This window comes from Ambystoma mexicanum, chromosome 1p, assembly GCF_040938575.1.
Source record: "Ambystoma mexicanum isolate Mex_15411 chromosome 1p, UKY_AmexF1_1, whole genome shotgun sequence".
NCBI classification, from domain to species: Eukaryota; Metazoa; Chordata; class Amphibia; order Caudata; family Ambystomatidae; genus Ambystoma; species Ambystoma mexicanum.
Genome location: NC_090921.1, coordinates 529548954 through 529567767, shown reverse-complemented (window position 1 = coordinate 529567767; position 18814 = coordinate 529548954). Strand labels below are relative to the sequence as shown.

The window sequence follows — 18814 nt, the reverse complement described above, 5'->3', positions numbered from 1 at the left end:
GCACAACCAATCTCCTTATTTCAGTTTGATTCTCTGTCATTTTGACTAATGGTCTTCCCTTCTCGTTTGGTTTCCTACTTATCAACTTGCCCTGCTCCATTTGATTCATAACTCTTCCATTGGCATAATCTCTCCTTTTGTGATTCCTTATTCATCGATTTTCATTCTGTCCTAGATGGTCCTTGAAATGTGGTCTACTATTTCTCTTCCTATGCACAGTATTTACATTGGTTGGCTCCTTATCGTTCCTCATCTCTTGGTATCAGCCTTTACGCTATTTTCATTTTTAGTCACAAACTTTTAAACTGTATCACGCTCTCCATGTGCCCAATCATGTTTTTGTTCTCCCCCCCTCTCTTTTGGCACTTAAACACTGGAACATGCTTTCATTCTTCATTAGTTATGCTACTTCATTGCCCTCTTTTTGTTCACTCTTAAAAAGTCACCTTTTCCGCTTAATAGGGATCAAAATGATGCTTCGTCACATACATCAAATTGTAAAATTTTTATAAATAAATCAGTGCTTTGAATAAAGTTCTATATAGATTAAAATAAATACAAATATACTCCCTTCACCCTTCCAAAATACCTAATTCTCCTTCAAGGGCCAACTTCATTAGTGGCCAAAGTCTTGTGCCCGTTTTCATTCTCCGATTACACAGTGGCGCCTCAGCCGAAAAATATCAATACAAAGAATTCTGGCATTAAGAACTATAGCATCTGTTAAAGTTATTCCTGTAAAACAAAGCACACAAGATTAAAGGACAAAAAAGAATGCAGAACATCCTTATGATGTGCAACAAATGGGGGAGTTTCACAACAAGACGGACAACGGAACTACATTGCCTCTCAGAAGAAAGAAAAAACATAGGAGTAAGCTTCGCGCAAATCATTCGCTGTATAAACAAAGGGTGCTTAATAGCTGTGTAGATAACATTCTTGATTTATTGTATTACATGAGCTATCCTTCAAAGATTCCTTTGTCCAGGCTAACATTATACAGGATGATCCTGAGACAATTGGCCAACACCTACATGGTGGCAATATTTTAACTTTTTAAAAACCTCGACTGTATGAAATCATAGCCAAAATGTGATCCAGAAGTCACAGCTTGCTTCCAAAAAGACTTGCAATAGAGTGCAGAGGCAGTGACAAATGGCAATATATAAATATGGGTTTGTGCAAGGGAAAGAAGCGGTTTGCCATCACATCGCTTTGCTCATCGCCGATAACGGTACCGTTTAAAGTGAAACCAAAGTTGAAAAATCCCATTGGAAAATTGACAGCGGAATCCGTGCCGATGTGAATACTCCCACTCACGGTTGACAATCTTGAAAGCAATATCCTCATAAGGCGGACCAGCATGAAAGCGCAGAATGGCAAAGTCCTTGTTGTCGTGGCAGGCTTCCAGGAAGTACTCTGGTGTGGAGCGCTTGTTGATCAGGTCCGGGTAGAAGATGTTAAACTTGTAGCCTTGCACAATCTTGGGTGGTGGGTTGTCAAAGTCATAGTGGGTCTGATTGTATTTGTTCCACTCAAAACCTGTGTGCACCCTGTTGAAAAAGCGAGGCTTGCGGGGCCGGTACTTGTCTGCCCATAAATAGGCCTTGCTGGTTACTGGCACCTCAACACTGAACTGAGCTTCGTCCTGTCCCATTCCTTCTTTGGCCTTTCGAACAAAGATGTCCTCTGCAGTCTCAACAGCATCCCCTAATAGGGAAAACAAAATACCAAGTGTTAGAGTGGATGCATCAAGAATGAATGCTGCTAAATGATCCAACTATATATATACATGCAGAAAGGTATATACCACAATATATAATGCAGGTGGGTAAGCAGATGATACACCCAGTACGCACACAGCTTCGACTAAGATAAACCAGTACCAAAACATCACTACGAATGTAGACATCAAGTACATAATCAACTATTCAAGAACACTTGTTACTTTGATTCAGTAGTCATTTGTAGTAATTAATCAGCATCCATCCTACACAACAAACACTTGGCAAGTAGTTTGGGGGCCTGTTTTGTGCTCTGTTGGAGGGATATTTCAGTTTTCTAGTGTTATTTTCTGCCTGTTTTCTCTCTGGACTACTCCTACACTGTACTGTGTTTGTGGCCTAGCCCTTTGCTTCTTTCTTTTTTTCCCTTTTCCATCCCAACCCATGTCAATTTGCTGAGATAGTGTGGTGGCCCTTCCCCTTGATTTCAGTCCTCTCCTACTGTTCTCCATTTCCCTGCTTCTTGTCTGCCTCCGTCCTGTACAACAAATGCTTAGTAAGGAGTTTAGGACCCGTTAAATGCTCTGTCGGAGGAATATTTCAGTGTTTTTACTGTTATGCTCTGCCCGTTTTTTTCTCTGACTGCTCCTAGGCTGTACTGTTTGTGGTCGAGTGATTTTTTTCCCCTTTTCCCTTCCACTATACATCTCATAGGCACTGCTCCTAGCTAGAACAGCCATTGCCTAGGGAGCCAGGCGAAGGGCAGTGGCAAAGGATGCCTCATGTTAGCCAGTTAGTCTGGCTGCCACAGCCCTGTCCATAGTGCCACCCCCATTTGGGCAGGAAAAAAAAACAAAACGGGTAAGGTGAATGTACGCTTTAATTCTCCCCTGCACTCCTCGCACATAACTTGTCTGAATCGACAGACTGTATGCATCTGTACCGGTACATATGTTTGAGTCCAGATATCTATGACTGAACACCTTAGCACGCAGCTAGATTGAATCATTGTGCAATCTGGCATTACTCAACTGTTTTTGCCTGCATAACTAACATATAGCCAGATAGACTAAATTGCTTGTATATGCGCACCACAACTGTCTAGCTTATAATAACTGTCCCGGAACACATAGCATTGAGTTACATAAAATCAATGTGTTAGCCTACACAACAGCCAACTATATTGCTGCATACATACCCAACACAGAAGCTGCTAATCATGTCATCACAACAGTTTTGCTCGTCACCATAGTGCTCACTGGGCATCTAACACACAGCTGAATTTCACTCTTTGTAATTTCCTGCATACCAAGCACATAGCCACAGACTGTTGCAAGCTACTAGCCAGCCATAAAGTAACTCACCATCTTAGTTATATACATATACACCACACACCATTTCTTTTACTCGCCAAGAGGCAATTAGCACTAGACAATAGCTAGTTGTCAGTGCACATTTTGAACCCCGACTGAATTATATGCAACCACAGCTGCATTGCTGACTCGTTATTTTGCCGGCTTCCTTGCATATAGCTTCATTAACTTGATTGCCTTTATAAAAACATCCATAACATGAACACCTAGTGCACAGACAGATTTCATTCTTTGTACTCCACTGTATACCAAACACATTAGGAGCCTTTCTCATAGTGCTTCACTCATGGCAACTGCATGATAGATTAACTCACTGTTGCACCTGCTTAACGCTCCATCGTGTGCTGGCATCCCTAGCAATTAGGGAGGTTGAATCTGTGTTTGTGCCACCACAATAACTGAACACATATTACTGCTGCCTATATGTCTTAAGCATAACTAGTTTAATTTTAGTTGTGCCTACATACCAAACACATACAGGCAGTGCACCAGATAATATTTGCAAGTGGGAGTATTTAAATCATTTTTTTTAAATTTGGGAGTAAAATGTAAGTCCAATTCCCAATGTGATTTTATTTTCATAAACGTGAAAAAATATGTTAACGGGAAAACGAACATGTTTTAGTAATTATTTCTTTGCGCCTAGTTATTCATGCACATTTAAAAATACATTTCTACTACTTTCGATCAGGCAGTAAAAATTGTTGTTTTCTCCTATGGGACTACATTCACCAATGGTCCCAACGCATTCATGGAGTCGAGTGAGTGAAAGCAGGGACACTAGGTTCTACGTGTCTGGGTCCTATTTTTGTTGAGAGTATTTGTACTCCCAAATTTTCTTTTTTGGGAGCATTTGCCTATTTTTAGGGAGTATAAGTGGTTAATAACCCCCTTTTCTGTAAGGCTGCATACACGCTTTGCATACGGTTGAGATGAATTTACAAAATCAGTTCTGGTGGGAGGACACCGGGAAGACAAAGATTTTAGCCAAAATCCAATCACGGTAAGGTAGTTGAGGAAAAGGTGCAAAAAGAAACGCTCCTAATAAATACAAATCACCTATAAAACAGACCTTACCTCACAGTACTATCCCCATAATAACAGTGGCGCTCATCGTATTTCGACTATATCCTCAACACATTACTGCTTGGACTCCCGGTATTTGCCTAAACTAGCACCAAGCTAAATCAGCACGGCCATTATATCTATTCTTGCATAATCCATTCCATCTAATGGAAACTGGGCCCCTCACACAGTATCAGAAACAATTCCTCAAATTCTTGAATCATAACCCCATACACTGCTATACTGAAGGAAAACGTTCCATAGCCTAACCCTTGGAAAGTCATTTCATCTTTACAGTCTACGAGCCAATTGGCCTATGGCATGCTAGGAACAGTTCCATAATTTCTCAACTAACTATTAGTCAAAGAGTGATATGGAAATCCTTAAATTAACCCACTAAAAAAATGCAGGCTGATGAAAATCATAAGGTAAATATCACCTCTTCCATCTCTCCCTGCCACATCACCCCCTATTCCCGATCCTCAACAACATCATGTTGAAAACACAGTGACAACATGCCAGGAAACCGTAAAGATAAAAGAATCGGAAAGGAAGAAAGAACACAGACAATTGGAAGAGGCCCTCACTACCCATTCCTATTAGGCATCCAGAGAACCTACAGGCTTCCCTCTACCTCCTCCCAAGATGCCATTGACTGCTTTTATATCTAGATACCTCCTGACGTAGCCAGCTGAACCACATTACTATGACCTAACATTGGTCTGAGAAACAGCACTCAACGACCCAACATCCTTGTCTGCATTTACCCCGACAGCCATTCAACCAACTATAAAATGGGACCTGCAACAAATAATACCTGCTACTCCATTCATCACTGGCGATCCTGCACCATCCATCCATCCATCCATCCATCCCAACCACGCAGCAACCACGCAGTAGGAACTGAAAGATGTTCCAGACCCCAAGAAGAGCCTGCTAAAAGCCTCTTTCAAGCCGAAAGCAACTTTGAACTACCAAACAGCATTGGCCCAAGCAGCCAAACCCACCCAGAGATGAAAGGCACAAGATGCCTCATGATCACTGCATTTTCTGTCTCCAAGTTCTCACCCGACATTTTTGGCCTTCTCTCTGAAGACCAGATACACGTACTCTTCATCACAGAAACTGGGCTCTCAGACTAGCAGACCCTCGTTATCAGCACAAGAATCCCATCAGTCTTCAAGATCATCTACACTAATCACAAAATAGGAGAGGAGGTGGCATAGCTCTGGCACACAGAGTCCTTCGTAGTCTCAACACTCTCCATTGACATCATCTCAGACACTGAATTGCTCTCCATCTATCCCACAGCTTCACCAAGCTTCCTCTTAATTTACAGACCTTGCTCCTACAGCCAGCACTTTACTGACAAACACGCTGATGCCGATGCCATCCTGCCTGTACATCGCAAACTACTAACGATACTTGGAGATTTCAACATCTGGCAGGAGAAAGAAAACAATGCGATTACAAAGTCACTTGGCGCAAACTGAGAAACCTGAAGGGGTGTCACTAGCTAGTTCCTGGGTATCTGATCCAGGTGGCCAGGACACAGCCATTGCTATTGGATCCATTTCCTGGGGGTGGACCAGTGAGGGAGGATCACCTGGATGGGGGGTTCTCGGGAGTGGGACAGAGACGGGCGAGACGCAGTATCCCCCTTCTTTCAACACCTTTTCCCCATCCTACCACGTAGGACATTCAAAACTACCTGCCCCCACCCCTTTTCTAACACGAACACTTACGCACAACACACAAGAGAACGGACCAACTCCAGAGCCGTTAACCTGACATGTCCCAATACAAGGGTTAGGCAAAGTCAGGCAATTGATCAGAATCACACACACACACACACACACACACACACACACACACACACACAACAGCCCTTTCCCTTCCCCACAGGGATAAAAGGTGGAGCAAAAGAGCACAATAAGAGCAAGGCAGACCGCACAACGAAACAGCTATCGAGATCCGGCAGTTCAAGAGGAGGAGAAAGGCGGCAAATATCAGGAGGCTGACAAGGAGAGATGTGACCTTGCCCTTTTCAACGCAGACCCGTGAAACCTCCGCAGAGGGAATCGGAAGACCGAGGACAATAGCCCAAGTGTGTAGCAACGGATGTCAAGGGTACACACAGCGTATCGACGTGGATGAGCTGCAACAAGGGAGACCCCTGCTTCCGTGGTACCGGCCTTGACTCCAGCTATAAGAAAAGCCAAGCGGTTCATCAAGGCGGTGAGTCGATGAGTGAACCGATAAGGACCGGCCTGTGATGAATCGGTCGCAAAGTGGCAATCTGAAAGAAGTTCAAAGAACTGTAAGATTGTAACGGGGAGACCAACTGCAGAAGGGGACCAGCACCGTGTGGGTGCTGCTCCGAGAAACTTTGGTCGATGCCCATCTGAGTAAAACTACAGATAGAAGGCCGTAGGAGAGCCGCCAAGATGGGTCAAAGCAAACTCCCCGTAGAGTCGAAAATCTTTGACCTAAGAACAATAAAGAAAGCAAGGTTAGTGAATCCCGCTACATGAGAAAGTAAGGGAAGTGAAGCTTGCAAATCATTGAAAGCAAAGCGAATGGGAACCCGGAAGGGGGATGCTAACGAAGAAGGGGCAAAGTCTAAACTCCCATGAAACAGTGTTGACAAAGGTGAACCCAGCCGAGGGATGTCCACCAGAACTGATTAAAAAGACATTAAGGTTTGTTGAAAGCCAGAGTGAACCAGGACGACGGAGGCTGAAAGTAAAGAGGGTCAGCGCCCGGAAGAGAGGGGGCCCAGGGAGTGAAGAATCCTCACCCTAAGTAAAACAAGCAAACAAACTTTCATTTTGTTGAAGGAACCTTTTGTTTTGCTACTGAAAACATTCGGTCCTCGAAGGCAAGAGACTTTCAAGTGAAATGAGACTTGGCCTTCAGCAGCCCTGATCGCTGCAAGAGGAACTGTCGTCTCGTGCTGGGGAAAGCTTGAGAGTGTACTGATTCCACTTTTCCCCGTGCTCAAAATGTAGGGAAGGGAGATCCAAGCTACCACATCCTGACATATTATTTGTGAATACTTCTTTCTTTTCTTGAAAACCATCCCACACCCTTTTTGTATTAGTTGTAAGGTTTGGCAATAGGTCTCTTAATATAGGCCCTTTTTATTTCACACGCCACCACTAGGACTGCCTTATTTTCATTTGATGGTCGACGCTTGCTCCCATCTTAGATTTCGGTTTAGATTAGGCGTTTTTCCAACCTGCATACAGTTTAAATAAACACCCTTGAACTGTGATCACTTGTGTCTGTCTTTACGGTTTCTGTCTTTACGGTTTCCACCAGGAGTTCCTTACAAATCCTTGCTGCATTACACTTCAAACAGATTGTTAACTCCCCCGGCTGCCCGTTGCATAACAGACCAAGTTTAAGGCCCTAAACATCATCCATAAATGCTTGCAAAGTGAAGCACCAGCCTACCTTAAAGCTCGGCTACAGTGGTACAAGCCTCCCAGCGCTCTAGCTCGCAGCAGTTACTAACGAGCGCATGAAGCGCACCCGAGTGGATGGTTGATCATTTCAGTTCCTTGCACCTTCTTTATGGAACACACTACCACTGTGTGTGAGACTTGATCCCACACTCTTACATCTTTCAGGAAAAGTTTGAAAATGTTCCTTTTCTCTGAATCCTTCACCTATTTGTACTACGCTCTATGAACCAATCCCCTGATATGCTGACCCTGCTGGACTGATTTCCTTTATTTGCTTGTCTGTCTTTTTATGTTTCAGCGCTTTGACGCCCATGGGATTTATCGCTATATAAATAAATAAAAATAAGGAGCCCAGCCACATAGCTGGACACACTTTGGATGGCATTTTTCGTCAGGAAAACAATCACCATCTTCTCCCCAGTGAACCTCCCCAGGGGAGATCACTTATACTTCCCGTTCCCAATAGTCACAGAGGCCACATCTCGCATGACCTTCAAAAGTCAACCATGACCAGACCGTGGAAAGAAATACACATCAACTTCCCACTAGAAAGACTAGAAGTAATCCAAATCTATTGTCCCCGCGATTATTTCAGAACTGTATTTCCCCTAAGAAACCATTCAAAAAAAGAAACCAGTCAAATGGTTCACCGCCAGACTAAATCACTTAAAGTAAAAATCAGAATCTGGAAAACATCTCCAATCTAAACACTAGTAGATTAGCCAATCATCAACAGTTCGACCTTTAACAGGGCTGAAGTACTCTAAGCAAAGAAAGCACATTACTCCAAACACATTAATTTGGCACATTACAGCTAAAGGGATATATGTAAAATCATCCTGCAATAAAACTGCTAACCCTATGCTAGAGCTCTCTGACCAGATTGCTGCACACTTCAACCAAAAGAACATTCACAATAAAAGACGCTCCAACTCACATGCCACCAAAGAGATCCCACAAACACCTGCCACTACCTCTTCTCGATTGTCTTTTTGCCTTCCATCTCCAGAGGACCTACACTCTACCATTGACACATGCAACCCATTAGTATCTCGTGAGGATTCATTTCCACCTACTCCCCCAATCTTTACAGATCAATCATCAAATCTCCAGATTTAACGCCCATCTTCCTATCCCTACTCATTGACTCCATCAGCACTGGAAGAGTCCTTGTTCAGTTACAATCTGCATACATCTGACCTTTGCCATCACCCACACCATCTCAAACATGCCTTTCATCAGAAAACTTCTGCAATAATTCATATACCATCAGCTCTGGGATTTCATTGAAAGAAACCAACTCCTGAATGAGGCAGAGCACAGATTTCGACCTTCTTTGAGCTCGGTGCTCGTCTTGGATACACTGAAAAACCACGTGGATGAAAACAGAATGCGCTTATCCTGCTAGACTTATCAGTTGCTATTGACACCATCAGTCATTCGCTCTCCCTCTCCATCTCCAAAATGTTCTTTTGGCTTATCACGGTTATCATATTCCATTGTCTTGCTCTTCCCCTTGTCCCCTTACCTTTGCCCTGTGGGCGCTTTGAAACAATTTGATGTATACACGCCTTACAAATGCAGAATAAAATAAATACATAAGAAACAACTCTTATACAGCATCACCTCCTTCCTCACGGGTGTAACAGAAACCACTCTTGGGCAGCTACAATTCCCAGCCTCGCCCACTTGCCTGCGAAGTACCCCAAGGATCTACATGACACCTCTAGTAGACAGCAATAAATCTGGTATCGACCTGCTCAACTACACGGAGGACACACAAATAATCAGAAAATGGGTAAACCACCCATCACCAAACACCCCAGACATTAGAAACTGCGTTGCACAGGTGGCCGCATGGAAGGCAGCAACCTGTTCGATTACAAAGCTGATGCTCTGTAATCCTACAGGGTCCAACTCCACAACAATCCCTTGGCCTAACAAAATGGGCACTTTCCCAAGCCAGTCAACCATAATAAGGTATCTTGGAAAGACAATGGACAACACCCTCACTCTTGATCCACAGATCAAAGCCATTGTCAGAAACAGTTTCTTCCTTCGGTGCGTTATATATTACTTATTAGCAGTCATTCTACAGCAGAGAGAAAGAGTGAGCAAGGTTGCATCACAAAAGGTGGCGGCAGCAGACAAAGATGTGTCAGGAACAGAGATTAAAGCAGTAACAGATGTAGTGGCAGAGTTCTGAAGTAGCAGCAAACAAAGGTGAAGACTAAATGTGAGGTAGCAGCGAGAAAGAGTAATGGACAGAAAAGAAAGGGAAAGCAAGTAAAAGAAAACCTATATAGTGAATACGCGTAAAGGAACATGGCACTAGACAGGATTCAACAGGCGGCAATAGAGTACACTACATGGCAACACAATAGAAAGAGGGGTTCAAAGAATCTGCATTTTAGGTGCATGCCACAGTTTGGCACCAAAAAAGTAATTTCCACCATCTTTCAGTCACTCAAACCAGTGGATGGTCTTCAAAAGCTCCGGGGTCACGTTGAGAAACTCCTGGTCAGATGAAATTCCAGACACTCAGGAGCTACTTCCAGCTCCTGCTCCATGAATTCCAATTACAACCCCTGCCCTATCCATCATCTATCAACAAATAATGGTGTTAAAATGTTTGCACTCCATAATTCGGGGCTACAAAACGTTAACCTGCCCAGCTGGTACAAAACAAAAACAGCAATCTTCATATTGGCAGACAGGTAATGGGTACCTCTGACCTGCATCCATCAACACGAAAGATTTTTGCATCTGCCTTCCTGCTGTCAGACTAGCACACCCTGTCCGTCCTTTCTTACAGAGCCATGCAAAGCAAGGCCAACATTCGCAGAAAGGCGCTATAGAAGACCACTTTACATTACAGTCATTAATCTTCAGTAACAACATCCTGTTCTCTGGGGGCCAGTTCGACCAATGTATACCCCCATCCCCACACTTGTATTAAAAAATAAATAAACACAATCTTGACCCTGCTATCCCTGCCATCTAGCCACCCATAGGCATAATACCCTTGGTAGCCAAACTCTTGGAGACCATGTCCACTTTGCAGATCCATGACTTTGTACTAGCCAACAATATTCTGGATACTCCCCTTACTTGTTTTCGCCAGCCCTCCAGATGGTTTAGAGCTCTGCCTTAAAAGCCCCGATAAAGGCCAATGAGCCCTGATCTGCTTATTAGACCTCTCAGATGCATTCAACAAGGTGGATCACGGTATGCCGATATTCATAATTTATTCATACTTTTCACCTGCATGGCTTGATTGGCTCATCTCCTTGCAATCCAGCGGATATTTCTTACCCCTCATTGTTCCTCCATTACAGACACCACATGTGGGGTCCTCCATCTTTACTTCACTGCTTAGTCTATGTAGTCAGCCCTGCATTCAACAATGGAAGATTGGACATAATTTGTAAGCCAGTCATGCCAAGCTTTTTCTGAAGCTCGGCCATGCTTTTCCCACTGAATCATGGTTCAAAATTCAGTCAATAAGCAGGAGCTAAAACCAGCTCCTGGGTGTTGGCCATCATCAGTAGGCAGGAGCTACTGCTGGGGAACCAGGAGTGGGCACATAGCGCAAGCAAAACCAACTTCAACAGAAGAGGCAAACGTTAACTTTTCTTGCACATTATCTACGATAGCTCACAAATACTCAAAGGAAATGTCACATATCTATGTTTGTAAGGCACCAGTTGGCATGAGGAGCCAAAAGTAGCTGCTGGTTTCAAGCTAACCAGCCTCTCCTAGTGTAGAAGCAGGAGCCAACTAGCGCTCAGCTATTTCGAACCTTGTGAATGCCTACTTGTAAGATATTCAGCTTTTATTCATCCAGAACTGGTTACCACTAAATGAATCCACAACAGAAATGTTCGTTTTTGGTAACCCTACAACCTCATCAGGCCTCGCAAATCCTTAAAAATCCCACTGGTCCTGCAGGGAGAGTTCCTTAGTTTACACACTCAACCTAAAGAAACAGTCGCTCTATAGCAACGGGTCACAAAATATTATCAGTCTGTAAAAAGGTGCCAGTCACCATAAGCACACTTCATATTTGATGCAATGCTGCCACACAAAAGGCCAGCCATGCACAGAGAAACTTATTTGGCATTTACTGCAAAGAGTTTGTTTGCAGTAAATGTCAAGTGAAGGTTTCAGACATCCCGATACTTGCCAGCATGGTCGAATACCATGGAAATGGTTTTCCCCCTTAATAAAATCTAGTCGCCAATGTGAGTGAAATAGTACATTTTGCAAGCCCTGCTCATTGATACCCTCGAGCCAGCTACCCAGCTTTGTTTAACGTGTCTCCACTGCCCAGATTTAGAATGCTGCATGGACTCCCAGGTGGCCTTTCTCCCTCACATGAACAAAGTTAACAAGGCCTACTTTTCCCAGTTCAAATTCCTCAGACAATTCTTCCTTTTTTGCCCAGCGGCAGCCATGACGTAGTGGTGGGCGCGATTATGAATTCCAGTCCGATTACTACCGAACAATCTCTGTTTGGCATACAATGTCTTCGGCAAAAGGGTATCTGGGGTCAGCAACAGAGTACCTCCCTTCTCACATCCACGTTTACGCCCCATCCCGCATCTTAAAAGCTGCACGTTGGCGCACACTAATCATCCCGAAATCGGGTTAAAGTGCCAACACCTAACAACTTCACTGTCTGCTCTTAACTTTATCACGGTGTAAATCATTGCCTCATTGAGCTGCCTGGCCTCGGTCCCAGAACTCTATTGCCCGGAGTCTTTAATGTAAGACCGCTCAAGCTGAAATTCAAAATCCCCCTTGCATTAGGCAAAATTGCTCATAGTGTTCCATGCTGGCTACAACGGCAGAACATGTGTTATGCATAAAGAACAGGCTGGTGCTTTAAAAGCAGTGTGTGTTAGAATGTAACGCTGTTCAGCAATATCAACAATGACCGTCTTCAAACCATTGTATTTAAACAAAGTTCACATCAATTTAGCATGACATTTTTTTTCTATTTTGCGATAAAGACCTATGTTTAAAAAAAAACTATCGCTATCACAAGAAAAATATCCCTCAAAACCTATTAGAACGAAACGTAATTGGCTGGTATGTGCTGCAAGTTTTAGTTCACAGACAGAAAAAAGTGTCTTGCAGTTTCATATATTTTATTTTGGAAGGAGTCAGACAGCGGTGGATACAGGTCTTCTGTAAAACCAGTGCAAAGGCAGATTATCCGTACGGATTAAGACTAGTTGTGCCATTTCAACATTTATTCTTTTAGTTCCTCTCCTTTGCCCCAACGTCATCTCTTCTCCAAACCTCCTCCATGGAAAAGAACAGCAGCAATTGTGTAGATTTCATGTCCGTGCTTCTCCTGGATAAGCAATGCACATGCTTCCAAAAAGCCATGTGAACTCCAAGCTATTGGCAGACATGAAAAGCAAGCTGAGAAATACGGCAAAGCCACGCTTTGAAGAGGAAATGGGGCTTGCAATGCAAATCCCTGTATGTGTCCCGAGACAACAGAAAGTGATGTGAAGGCTGCCACGTACCCAATCCATGAGCCAAAGATACAGACTAGAACAGCAAGTTTACAGCTGGTATTACTAATGGAGAACAGTTTCACAAAAACGCAGGCAGATGAATCAGCTTTGCCAATGCCTGTTTTTCGTTACTTTGCACAGCCCAACACTCACAGTGTGATGTTACAGCGACCTCATGTGGTTAATATGGAGTCGTTCAGGTAGCAATGTTACATATCCCACACATCCTAGGCATCTGGGTGGGGTGGGAGGTTAGCCTACAAAATTATGGGCACAAGTGACTGTTTACCTTAAAGCGCAATCAAATCAAGCAAAAAACTCCATCTTGAGAATTGTATCTCCGTGATCGTTCAAGAACATTTATGCAGAGCATGGAGCCCTGACAACTGCAACACAGCACGGCCCTGTGAGAGACGCAGCAGCCACTCATTGGAAGGTAAACTGGATATGTGCAGCACAGTTATATTTTGGTTTTGAGAGTACAGGTTTGAGTGCTCGTTCCCAAGGCCTTCCTTCGAATCATTTTGGGTGGTATGGGTACACTGGTTGGCACGGCCAGCGCTGGAGTTACCGGGTTAAGTTCAGACTTCCTTCATGGTCTTCTTACAAACGGACAATCAAATGCAGATCAGTGGGCTTAGTCTCAACTAATGGCAATACAGATGGACATTTTGGAGGAAAACATTTTGCCCACAGTAGTGCCCACCTGGTTGACGCATTTTTCCCTACTTAAGCAGCCCTCCAGCCTCTTTCCCTTTGCAGATGGGGAGCAAGTGCAAGTGGATCTAGGTCACCTTTCCTAAGCCCCACCCACCTGGTGCCTTCCAGGTGGCCGCTCTTTTTCCCTTCTTAAGGAGCCCTCCAGCCTCTTTTCCTTTGCAGATGGGGAGCAGTTGCAAGTGCATCTAGGTCACCTGGCCTAAGCCCCGCCCACCTGGCACCTTCCTGGTTGCTGCTCTTTTTCCCCACTTAGCAAGCCCTGCCCACCTGGTGCCTTCCTGGTTGCCTCTCTTTTTCCCTGCTTAAGGAGCCCTCCAGCCTCTTTTCCTTTGCAGTGTCAGGATTCCATCCTCGGGGCAGGCGACACCTCTCAGGCATCCCATCAGTGCTCCTACCAGGCTCTGCAGGGGCACAAATATGCGAGGTACTAGACGCCGGATTCCCAGCCTTAGTCGCCCACAGACAAAGCGGTGCTTCACATTTTCTTGTGATTCGAGCCGCCACAGGCATTCTCAGGCAACCCCGCCCCCTCGCTCCCATCCTCAAACAACCTGGAGGCTGCCATGGCGACTCTGGCACCCATTACATTCTAGCATAACGCGTGGTAGGGGGCGGGTCCGTTGTTCCCCAGTAACAAGCATTTAGCTTCCGAGACCCACCGTTTCTGATTTTGTGGGAACCAGGGGCCTTGCATTTCACGTTGCTTCAATCCTGAACCTTGCCTACCCGGTCTACCTTCGTTCCCTTGCCTTTTTCTTTGTGTCTTGATTCTGCATTAACCGCCTCCAAGAACGATCGCTCAACCCTTCCTCTGCCTTCTGATTCAGTCTACACTGCTGCGTGCAAAGAACAAACCCAGACTGCTAAACGACTTGCCTCTGCCTACTGATTTCACCATTGTTGTTACATCTCGGAAACGAACTCTGATTGTTAAACGGCTTTTCTCAAGTTCGCTGCTATACGGATCTGCACCACTACGCCAGCCGGCACCCTAGGAAGGATCCAGACTCGGGGAAAGCCTTCCACTTCAACCAGACACCCCACTCACCTGTATTGCCCTAAGTCTAGTGAAGGAGCTTTTGTACTTCTCCCCCCCACCCCCTCCGAGCTTCAGTTTCGTTAGGCGTCCGCGTGCCGTTGGTACAGGTGACCCCCTGGAACTAGAGTGTCAGTCACTGCCGCCCAAGCGTCCTCGTTTCGTCGGGTCTTACCTCTTGGGGCAATACACTACGGGTGCGGTGTGTCAGTACGATATCTCCTTGCTTGGTTGTTGGTAAGTGATAGTCTCTTCTCTTGCCTTATTTCCTCTACTTTTTACCGGGAATACCTTTGTTATTTAAGTCTTGTTTTCTTGTTTCTGTAAGGTGGGAGTCATATTGTGCAATCTGCCCCCGAATTGTCCTGCTGCCAGAAGTGCACTTTTCCTATTCTCAGGAATTCTTCCTTATCCCTTCCAGGTCAGCTAATTTCCGGCACTCTTGTCAACTCCTAATCTTCTCTGTGTATCTTGTACCTGAACATTCTTGTAATATTACAGACTTCTGGTTCCACAGCTACCATCCTCTGGCAACAGACGATTCCTGTTCCCAGCTGGTGTCCGTCTCTCCCAATCAATTGATCCCTCTGTTTGTTTACCCACTTGAGGGTTACATTGGCAGGGAGATTTCTTTGCCTACACTACACGGGCAAGAACGCTTATCCACTACTTACCACACCAGGTATTCTGATACATCTGACATAATCAGAAGCCTTAACAAATAAAATGGACACCAGCGAAACCTTGACCATGTTGATGCAGATGGTGGCAGATCGCACAGAGATAGTAGCAGCCCATGCTGCTTCTCAGACTCGCACACAAATGATGGCTGAACTCCGTGCGGATATGGTTACGGCCCATGTGGCCACTCGCGGTCAGATAGAGGGTTTACTGGCAGGGGTTTTCTTTGGGGCCGCGGTGCCGTCACAGGGAGCTGCCCCTGTTGCGATTGACCAGGTTCTGCCTTCCGTCACCCCCCCAGTCTACCCAACCTCCCAGTCCCCGTTGGCACCTCCAGAACACTTCCATGGAGATCCCAAAATGTACCGCACTTTTCTGAACCAGTGCAGGTTACATTTTCTGTGTCGTCCTAATGCATTCCCTGATGGCACCACGAAGGCGGCTTTTGTGCCGTCCAATTTAGGGGGGTAACGCGGTCACTTGGGCGAATCCTCTATTAGAGACCGGCATCCCGTTGCTATTTTATTGCGATGCCCTCCTAGAAGCCATGGGTCGAGTGTTTGACACTCGGTACAGAACCCAAGCCACAGAACTGAAGCTCTTAGGGGAACACAAGGCGATACCTCACTTCTTGCTTATGTTGCCAGGTTTAACCAACTGGTGGCCGAGACCAACTGGCCGGAGGACAAAAAAGCCTCTTTGTTCTATAAGGGATTGGCAGATTTAAAGGATACCTTAGCCACAGTCGCTGTGGTTCCAACAGCCTATCATTAACTTTTGGACCTCGTACTTCAAATCGACGCAAGACAGGCTGAAAGGAAAGGTGAGAAGAGGGGGTGGTTCCTGTAACCCCAACACCTCACCCCGGCTCCCAGGCACCTGCAGAGCTGATGCAGATGGAGCTGTCAGAGGACCTCTGACCGCTGCTGAAAGGGAGAGGCGTCGGAATGCCAACCTCTGCTTCTATTGTGGTTCCTCGGAGCACTTCCTGAAGGCCTGTACCAAAAGACCAAAGAAATCGGGAAACGGGAAGACTCGTTGACGGATGGAACCCAGTCACAGAGTCCCTTGTTACTGGGTTCCAATCCTCTCATGCTTAAGGTCACCTTTGTGCTCCCCTGTGGTTCTTCATGGTCGGGGGAAGCGGTGATAGACTCCGCAGCCACAGGCAACTATATTGATCAAGGGTACGCTACAGGTAAAGATATCCCTTTGGTCATTAAGGAACATCCTGAAATGGTGAATGCCGTGGATGGTTCCACTCTGGTTTCGGGGTTAGTCACAGAAAAAACTATATTTCTGGTCATGAACACCCTGGTTGGGCACAAGGAAACGATACGATTATGTTATCGCCGCCCACCAGTACAATGTCATTTTAGGTCTACCCTGGTTGAAGCAGCACAACCCAGTCATAGATTGGTCAGCCGAAGATGTATTCTTCTCCTCAAGCTACTGTGAGAGCCACTGCATGGAAACTCAAGATAGCATAAGAAACCCATGCCATTCTTTGTTAGAAACAGCCCCTATCATCGGAGCTCTGGTTGCCACCGTTTTACCTAAGGAGTACCAGGCTTTTAAGGATGCCTTCAGCGCCCGGAGGGGCCGACATTCTACCGCCATACAGGCCATACGACTTTCCCCATTGATCTGGTGCCTGGGGCTAAAGTGCCATCCTGTCAACTCTATTCCTCAACATTGAAAGAAGACCTGATCCTTAAACAATATATAGATAAGGCGCTGGCTAACTGCTTTATCCGGCCTTCATGTTCCCCAGCGGCATCAACCTATGTTCTTGGTCCCCAAAAAGGAAGGCGATCTTTGCCCTTATATAGATTACAGCGCCCACAATGCGGTTATCCTTCGTAACCAGTACCCAATACCGCTCATTTCAGTGCTCCCTGACCAGTTGGGTTCTGCCAAATTGTTCACCAAATTAGATTTAAGGGGAGCCTATAACCTGGTCCGTATGCGCCAAGACGATGAATGGAAGACAGCATTCAAAACTAAATACGGCTTGTATGAATATCTCGTGGTGCCGTTTGGCCTATGCAACGTCCTGGCCACCTTCCTGCACTTTATAAATGATGTGTTTCGTGATGTTAGATCGCTTTCTTGGTGTCTACCTAGATGACTTACTGATTTATTCTCCCACGTATGAGACCCATGTTCAGCATGTTTCCTTGGTACTCCAACGCCTCAGGGACAATCATTTGTATGCTAAATTGGAGAAATGGGTTATCCATGTAAACCAGGTTGAGTTCCTAGGCTACGATATTACTGATAAGGGTATTCAGAGGAGCGCTTCCAAGGTACAAGCAGTCCTGGACTGGCCTGTTCCAAAGGATATCAAATCTCTGCAGTCCTTTCTTGGTTTTGCCAATTTTTACAGGCAAGTCATCCACTCATTTCCCAAGATCGCTGCTCCTCTAACGTCCCTCACAAGCTCCAAGTCATCCTTTGTATGGAGGCCAGCTGCACAACAAGCATTCGATCTCCTGAAATCGGCCTTTACTACAGCTCTGGTACAACTCCACCGGGATCCCGACCGACCCTTTGTGGTTGAGGCAGATGCTTCTGACACAGCCATTGATGCCATTCTGTCACAGAACTTTAAAGATACGGAGGTCCTGCTTCGAGTGGCCTTTCACTCACGCAAGTGAACCTTGTTTGAGGCCAGCTACTGGCTGTGCGTGATGCTTTTCTAGTATGGAGACATCACCTACTAGGTACCAAAGCACCGGTTCAGGTGTATACCAACCACGGGACCCTGCTGGCTATGCAGCCAGTAAGTGCACCACCGCTCGCCATGTGCAGTGGCATGAATTCTTTTCTATGTATCATTTTGTCATCACTTACCGACCATGCGCCAGACATTCCAAGGCCGATGGGCTGGCTCCACTTGACACCTCCCTGTCCTAAGACCGGTACCCCTATTCTGTTGCCACAGAATGTGGTTTGCGCCTATACTTGCAGACACCTCTGCGTTCGTTCTTGTCCAATTGGGTTTGGGATCATCCTTAGGAAATACGGGACCTAGACCTCAGTGTGTTACAAGGAATCCCTTATTATCAGAGCTCGATCTATCTGCCTGTTGGTTTTCCCCGTATTACCGCGCTTAAATGGGGGCATGATGCCAAGTGTGCGGCCCATCCCAGAATAAAGAAAACCACTGAGCTCTTAGGCTGTTGGTGTTGGTGGCCCTCCAGGGGCAAGG

General features: G+C 45.5%; 1 protein-coding gene across 1 annotated transcript in view; it reads right to left on the bottom strand.

The window, feature by feature from the left end:
- Nucleotides 1-927: 927 nt before the first annotated feature.
- Nucleotides 928-18814, bottom strand: part of CACTIN (cactin, spliceosome C complex subunit) — a 158230-nt gene continuing 140343 nt past the window's right edge. Inside the window, exon 10 of the mRNA XM_069649434.1 lies at nt 928-1710. Coding sequence (XP_069505535.1) covers nt 1220-1710 — 491 coding nt within the window. The 3' untranslated portion in view covers nt 928-1219. The remainder of the gene's footprint in view (nt 1711-18814) is intronic.